The sequence below is a fragment of the Sabethes cyaneus genome, chromosome 3, assembly GCF_943734655.1.
Source record: "Sabethes cyaneus chromosome 3, idSabCyanKW18_F2, whole genome shotgun sequence".
Lineage (NCBI taxonomy): Eukaryota > Metazoa > Arthropoda > Insecta > Diptera > Culicidae > Sabethes > Sabethes cyaneus.
In genome coordinates, this window is record NC_071355.1 from 220,992,255 (window position 1) to 221,000,656 (window position 8,402).

General features: G+C 41.4%; 1 protein-coding gene across 1 annotated transcript; it reads right to left on the reverse strand.

Moving 5' to 3' along the window:
• Positions 1 to 5,407: 5,407 nt before the first annotated feature.
• Positions 5,408 to 7,270, reverse strand: LOC128740750 (cytosol aminopeptidase-like). Its single transcript, XM_053836314.1, has 5 exons — positions 7,172 to 7,270; positions 6,985 to 7,103; positions 6,061 to 6,922; positions 5,753 to 6,002; positions 5,408 to 5,679 (listed from the first exon to the last, which is right to left on the reverse strand). Exons 1-5 carry the CDS (start codon positions 7,268 to 7,270, stop codon positions 5,408 to 5,410), a joined length of 1,602 nt encoding a protein of 533 aa, XP_053692289.1.
• Positions 7,271 to 8,402: the final 1,132 nt, after the last annotated feature.

Here is an 8,402-nt window from a genome sequence, read left to right on the forward strand (position 1 = left end):
TCTGTAACTGCCGCTGCGGCTTATTATAATTGAGTTTCCATACATTCATTGACATGGTTATTATGCCGTGCGAAACGTGATACACCTCGAAATGAATTGAAAGAAGAAGCAGCAGCCTTAACACACCGACCGGAGATAACGTTAAGCTGGTTCATAAGTTTTTAATTTCGAAATTTTTTTGACTACATATTATTAATCACACACTTGCCATGCCCATCTTGATGGACACCCAAATTGCCTTCTAGCATCTCTTATAAGGAGAAAGAATATATAATCAACGTAAAAACTCACCCTTTAAACAAAGCCAAAGGGAAAGGATTGGTTGTCCTATATATGAATATTTCATAATACTCGGAATCCATAAATAATGAAAGAATGAGTAAAAGGCTACCTTTCACTTAATCTTGTCCTATATCTTCTTAGTTCAACATACCTATATGTATTTTGCTTAGTACCTGTGTCGGACTAAACAACGCAAGCTCAGAAGCATTACATAATGTATAAAATATTTGAGGTGAAATAAATTTGCCAAATCCCCAACCCCAACAAGACGTTTCAGTTTTGTTTTTTCAACGTAATTCCACAAATTAAAATTTTTCGACGATGGCGTTCACTTTTGGAAAATATTTACAATATTTTTTGCTGTAAAGGAAAGCTGAATTCAATCAGTAGAAACATTGATTTTGTGTAGCTCTCTCACAAATATGATTTTCAGAGCACCGGGCTCCAAGTTTAAAAAAAATCCTGTACTCATTTTTTCCTTAATCACCTTCCCTCCGATTACAGCCATTCTCCATTCCCTAAATTCAATGTAGGATACGGGAGGGTATTTCCAGCCCATTAAGCGGTAGCCTAAACAATATTCAGGAATTACGCTGAAACTATATTTAGTCGAGACAAGATTTTTATACCAGTTGATAGAATAATATTTACTGAATATCGGCGTGTATTTTGGTCTTAATAAAACGCTACTGAATTTGAGTTATAGTCGCGAGAAATGATGAAGTCGCTGCAGCTAAATTGAGCTCATTTTCTATGGTGGTGGTGTTTTTTTAATTCGACCGGCCGAAATTGCCAGCACATGGATTAAATGCATTTCAAAAACAGATCAAAAGAGAGACCGATGACCTATGTAACGGCTCTTTGAAGATAACTAGTTTTGCAGTGACAACAGCTTGCTGCTGGCGCTAGTGTATCATTGAACCGTGCATATACATTAGCACCAGAAGCAAGTGGTTGTCACTCAAATACAAGCTATGTCAACACAATAGAATAGTTTCAGGAGTAACTGCCTCACACATTGGTAGTAGTGTAAATAGAGCACAAAAGCTGAAATTAAAAACAAGATGCTGCAAGTGCTAGTGAATGAAAATTGATTTATATTTTCATATCAAAAGGGATTTTTTTTTTGTTCTTCCGTGATAAAAAGAAGTAGAATTGTTCTGTGATACCATATTCACAACTGTTTAGTTTCTGGAATAAGTGAACGTGATCATAAGTGTGTGATTTCCTAACCATCATCAAGAGCGGATACGCATAAGCGATTGCTGGTTTTTTCAGCCTGATTACGTGCCAGTGGGGGACCGATACATGGCTTTTTTAGATAAAGTTGCCAAATATTTAAACTTTGTTTGAAATCTGTTGATTTTTGCAAACATATCATCGACTGTGGACACATCAATTACTTTGCCGCAGATATGAGCCATGGTGCGCACCATCCGGATCCGGGGGGACACTATAAATCCGGAACCGGTTCCCATAAAAGGAACTTTTCAGCATCAGTAAAGTCTGTCATGTCGCGTATCAACAAACATCAACATTCAATAAAATAGCGATTGGTGACCATCTCATGTCTCTCAGAGGCCGTATGACCGGTTCCGGGCCTGGGGAGGGTTTCTTTTCTGATTCAAGCACGGAACGGATTTCGGAGGAACTTGTCTGGGACTTGGGCCCCGGACCCGGGTGATTGGAGCGTTGATAACGCTCCCGAAATCCTCACACAGCACTGTACACCATCCAACGTGGTCTTAATAAGTCTTGCCTCGGGAAAGCCATTTTCGTCCACAATTTTCAATAGCCCTTCGCGGTCGATAGAATCGTAGGCGGCCTTGAAATCTATGAATAGGTGCTGCGTAGGGACTTGGTATTCGTGACACTTTTGGAGGATCTGTCGCAGCACAAAGATATGATCCGATGTCGATCGGCCGTCCACCAAAGCGGCTTGAATAATCTATTCTATTTATCTATACCTATAAAAATGAATTTCTGTCTGTATGTTCCTTATAGAATCGAAAACTACTGAACCGATCGCCGTGAAAATTTGAAGGCAGGGGTTTTTGGGGCCGGGGAAGGTTCTCAAGATGGTTAAAGACTTCTCCCCCCACTGATAGCGGGAGCTCCCATACAAATGAAACACAAATTTCTGCATAACTCGAGAAGTAATCAAGCAACTGAAACCAAATTTGGCATGAGGGGTTTTTTGGATGCAAGAATTTTTTCTATGGTGAATAAGGACCTCTCCCTCTTTTCGGAGGGGGGCTCCTATACGAATGAAATTCAAATTTCCTCATAACTCGAGAAGTAATCCAGCAAATGGAAGCAAATTTAGTATGTGGGGGTTTTAGGAGGCAGACATTTTTTCTATGGTGAGTTAGGACCTCTCCCTTCTCGATGAGGGGGATGGTGGTTCCCATACAAATGAAATACAAATTTCCTCATATCTCGAGAACTAAAGAAAATGGAACCAAATTTGGTATGTGGGGATTTGGTATTTGGAGGCATGGATTTATTTTATGATGGTTTGAGGTTTCTCACCCCAGGACTTTCATACAAATAAAAAAGAAATTTTTGCGTAACTCCAAAACTAATCGAACTCCAGAAATTTTAGACTTCCATAAAACATTAGTCAATAACAAGACCACCAACAACTATCTGTAGTAACACTAGATGATTCAGGGCAAGACGGGCGCAGGCCGCGAGGGTTGCCGGTGACCTGCCGTCGGAAGCGCCGGTCACTGCGGAGTGGGGGGCAACTCGGAAATCTCCACTGTCTAGGTTTATTTGTTTTCCTAGGTATACCGGCCCCTATTACTTTCCTTCATTTGGGTCCGAACAAGCGACAGCGAGTAAGAAGAAGATCACCCCTGCGAAATGGGTACATTCCGCAAAAAGGTTTTCCGTAAAATGGTACATTCCACAAAAAGGTTTTTCACGAAAAGGTATTCGGCGAAATGTTATACAATCACGACGAATATTGCTATCCGCTTTATTTAATCTAGCTAAGCAATAGGGGAGTTGTTTTCTACTTTACTGTGCGGAAAAATGGCCATTTTGTATATTAAACTACCCATGCTTTCATAGTTACGCAACTGCCAAAATGAATCATCTAAGGTTGAATTCCTCAGAAACTTGCAAAACTCGAGTTTGTGACAAAGGTCATCCGAGTTTCACGATTTATGTACAACACAGTATAATTTGTGGCAATACGAAGTTTGTCGGGTTAGCTAGTATATATATAAAAGTGAGCGTGAGCATGTTTGTATGTTTCTATTTTTGTATGTACCATACCTTCAGAACGCCTTGACCGTTCTTAACCAAACTTGGCTATAACTCCGAAACACCTGGACGGTTCTTCATCAAACTTGGCACACATATTCCTTGAGGGAACAAACGTGGGGAGCTCTAACAAGGGGCTAAGTAAAAGGGGTTGCGTTTCTCTTGTTAAACCGGTTGCTGTTGTGCAAGTGACTTTGAGAAAAGAGGAGGGGTCCAACGAAGAGGAATATAGGGTAAAAAAAATCTTTGTTTCGTTTCCATAATAGGGATTTCCATAGATCAAACCAATACATAATGCAGCTACGTGGCATAAAATAATCAGCGCAGGGGGGTTGACAAAAGAGAGAGATGATCTCTTACAAGGAAAGAGAAAGGTTCAAATGGTAAAGGAGTGCGTTCCTCTGGCATTTGGAACGATAGCCGTTGTGCAGTTTGCTGGATTTCTGAAAGGGGGAATAAGGTGGCCATTAACAAAGGGGAGGTTCAAAAACGTAAAAATGACTTTTTGTCGACTTATATGGATTACCGGGAAGAAGTCAGATTTACAAGTGGCTGGAAGACAACATGAGGGAAACTGACAAAGAGTGTAAACAGCTTCAAATGAAAAAAATAGGTTTTTTTCTTGCATTATGAGAATTTTCGTTACAATAACAGATGTACAAGTGACTTAGAGGCCCCGAGAGAAAGGAGCCCCGAGTAAGATCGGGCAATCAGCTAGTTTTTTAATAAAATAGCAAAATTTGTTGTTTCATTCAATGAAATTAGCACCTAAAAACACTAATGTTTTAACTCTCTTAGTCTTAAACTGAAAATAGTTAGGGTCACAATGCCATGATGGATGGTTAAATGATTCATTTTTGCACAGTGTAGTTATTCTAATTACCGGTTTTTAGCAGCGACCAGTACCTAGTACGGTTACATGAAAGCAAGCTTTTTGAATACCAACTTTTTCTACAGGCTTGTAAGAACAACATCTGAACCGGAACATCTCTATGAACCACACTAGCCAGCGCACATAAAACCGTGAATTCGGGTGAAGACACTTTTTCGCTCTCGAATTCCTTTCGCAAGCCAGTAGGTATCCGGTGTGGATGAGTAAAGGAAACAAGAAGATGGTTGAAAATCACGTCCTCAGCGCCGAAATTGGTGCGAATGCAAAGAGGATGCAAAACCCGGAAGCCAATTATGGAGATTCCGTACGAAACATCAACCTAGATTTATGTTCTCCTTTATGGGGGTTAGCGCCGCCGCGCCGTAGCGGTTAGTGCGAGAGGACACAGGGGCAGAAAATTTGCATGCAAACTGTATCCTCCAAATGTTCCTGTGTATCACTGCTGTACCCTTTCGCAAATTTACATGCGAGTGGTGACAATTTATCATGATATTGTGACAACTATTGATGAACAAATTTCACTCAATTTATTACTGTTATTTGTTTGAAAGCGGTACACGCGGTAATGTAATTTTGCTATATTAATTATGCTCCGTAGACCTTCAGTCAATAACTATAATCCCCTGAAGTGATACAGCGAAAAGACGTCTACCGAGTTTAAACCATCCGATAGAGTATCAATCAACGATAAATCTATCACTCTCAATCATATCCCCGTGAATGGCATTTACTTAGTTGCGTTTCCCTAACGCGAATTCTATTGAAAGTAGACTGGCTGAAATATCTAACTAAACTACAATGAAGCTATCACTAGAAAACAATACTCCGACAAATATCGTTGTTTTATTTATTTATTTATTCTTTTTTGTGTGTAATTCAAATATAAAATAAATTATAAAAGCACATACGCCCGCTCTGTTAAGATACCACTTACGCTAGAATTTTGCATTCGGCATTTCATCAACAGGTCGACTTCTCCTTCGACAGACTTTTGATTTGCTCATCCGGGCAAGCCATCTGGTACAGGAACTGAATTAGCGTCCGCGTTGGTCGGCCGGTCATGCGATGCTCCTCGAGATAGGGTATTCCGACGCCCTTCTTTAGCATGCCGATACCGGTAATATCCAGATGAATCCAATCGACACACGGTACAAATTCTTTCAAAAATGCAGCTCCCAAGCATGAACTGCCCTTGCCCTGGCCGGTGTTACTCATGTCGACGTTAGTATAATCTAAAATATTAAAAATGCAGATTTTATGTGATGACGCTTACTATTGTAATTAACGGCAGAAAGGACAACTAACTTGTTACTTTATGGGTGAAATACTTCCACAGCGGCATCCTCCAAACTCGATCACCGGTGATTGATCCCGCTTTTTGCATCTGTTTCCATAAGAAGTCCGAATTGGCAAATACACCGCTTGCAGCGCCACCCAACGCATGGGTAACGCCACTAGTAAGCGTGGCCACATCGAGGACAATCTTCGGTTTGAATGTTGTCTGTCCATAGATGAACGTATCGGCCATGATCAATCTTCCAGCATTGTTGGTGTCCTGAAATCACATAAATTTCCATTAATCAATCTATCTTATCATAAAAAGAGGATCTTACATGTATTGCAACGGTTTTTCCATTTAGAGCAGTGATTACATCTCCAGGTTTGAAGGCCATTCCCGAGGGCATATTCTCACATAAAGGAATCAGTCCAACTAAGTTAACTGGCAGTGAAAGTGCGGCTGCTGCACGAATTGTAGCGACGATAGTCGCAGCACCCGCCATGCTTGCTCGATATTGTGACATTCCGTCACATTCCTTCAAGCACAAACCACCACTATTGAAAGTGATTCCCTTACCAACCATCATGATTGGACGTCCACTGTCGTGTTCGCCACAATAGCTGATTTCCAGAAAGACAGGAGGTTCACATGAGCTCTTCGCTACCGACAAGAAGGAACTCAAGCTTTTCGATTCGATCCAATCCATGTTCCGCACTTCCGTGCTCACCCCGCATGGACAGAGGGCGTCAACAGCTGCCTGAGCAAATGCAGTAGGTGTGATCTGGTTGGCTGGGGCATCCGATAGGCTTCTGGCTAAATTTTGAGCATCCGCTTTAAACAGGCCTCTGGTCCAGGCATCACCATCGGGAGAATCAAACAGTTCCAACTTTGGGATCGGCAAACGTTCTTGCTTCATTCGGTTCGCCTGGTATTTCCATGTCGACAGACCGCTGCCTTCCGCAGCCTGTTCCGCGGCATCCATTGGATCTACCCAAATTCGCGTGCAACCGTTTTTAGCTAAGCACTTTGCACCGACGCCGGACGCTATGCGAACGTTTTCAAGTCCCTCGTCCAGCTGTTCCAGCTCATTGTAACCTAAACCTTCCAGCCCAAGACCGACAATAGCTACAGAGCCGTAGTCCGGATCAATATTGTTAAATACTTTAACCGTTCCAATTTTTCCATTCAAGTTAGACCTAGAAAAAACGGAACAGTCGTTAGGCGGTTGCTATGGAAAACTGTTTTGCTAGGGGCTTACTCTTTGATCAAATTCACTAAATGACCTTCGGTTTTGGCATCGAAGTGTCCAGCTACCGGTGTTAACCGCGGTTCTTCCGTGTCTATTTCCTGTTCGTATAGCCCGAGGACCAGTCCTTTCTGGAATTATAAATTCAGAAAATTCTTTTTGAATACGAACGCGATTACATCACTACCCCGTAACTTACCTCTGCACGGTTTTCGCCAATGTTGGTGGAAAATGCCCGCCGAAGCAATGATCCGATGTTTCGCACCGCACGGAACTGTGGAACAACTAAATGGACCATTTTTCTTCGTTTAAAGTTACGTAAAATCTTCCAAGACTAAAAAATTTCGAGGCTTGCAGACAGCTAACGGAATTAGGTCTTGACAGGAGCGAGAAAATTTTCTAATAATCAGCAGCACACAAGAAAACTTTCTGCGTATTACAATGGTTGCTACGATGCCTGATTATTGAGGTTCAAAATGGGTTGGCCTGAAATTGTAAATTATGATTAAATTTCTGCTATTATTAGATCATATTATAACCTTGATTCGCATTTAGCCATATTGCAGCAACACCTGATGTTAACATCTTTGCATGTTTTTTACATATACCAACCCTAAGGTAAAACCGCCACTCTGTAGGTTGCCAATCCTTCAATGAATATAAACATTTTCCACAAACAAGCGAACTCATCATGTTCCCGAGGGACTACACTTGCTCATCCATTCATCCAACTGTCCAAGCAAAAACCAACTCGCCAACTCCGAGCCCTTACCGAGAAAGGACGAGATTTAATTGATGAATATTCACTCGCTCGTTTTTCGGAGTTTTGTTTGACTTTCCCCTTATGCATTAATTTAACCCTTTTTCGGTGCGAGCCGTTTTTTGCCGGTCCGGTGGGCCCGCTTGGTCGTCGCTCCACAGCAGCACCAACGCCACGCTCTGCATGACATTGTATTCTACCCCGGATAGTGAATCGGACCCGTAGAGGCATAATTTATGCTACCGGGCTAGGCTACATACTAGCTTCGCACGAGCAAGGTTTTCAAAAGCGGAAGGTTTTGGGACACGTTTGACGTTGGTAACACGCTTCTAGCAGTGAAACAGACGCTTGCTCGGCTCCAAAGATGAAAAGTCGAAACGGACATTATTCGCCATCCGACTGCGAAACATCCCAAGAATAATAATTTCTTGTTTGTGGGTGGAGAACACGGATGGTGCCAAAATCAGGTTAGTGTTTGCCTAGGCATTTGATGGGATGAAATTTAGATACTATTCCACCGGGATAATTACAACATTTAAACTTTCTGAACCGAGTTAACATACTTTTCATTATATTTCATTTCATGTCTTGAAAAGTATCTGCAATTTTAGAAATAGTTGGGTTTTAATAGTTATTTGTTTATTTATTCAAATATTAACAAATGTTAACA

Coding starts and splice junctions, on each gene's coding strand:
- LOC128740750 (XM_053836314.1), bottom strand. CDS start 7,270: ATGGTCCATTTAGTTGTTCCACAGTTCCGTGCGGTGCGAAACATCGGA. Junction 6,923..6,984: donor TTAGTGAATTTGATCAAAGA/GTAAGCCCCTAG, acceptor CGTTTTTTCTAG/GTCTAACTTGAATGGAAAAA. Junction 6,003..6,060: donor GAAAAACCGTTGCAATACAT/GTAAGATCCTCT, acceptor ATGTGATTTCAG/GACACCAACAATGCTGGAAG.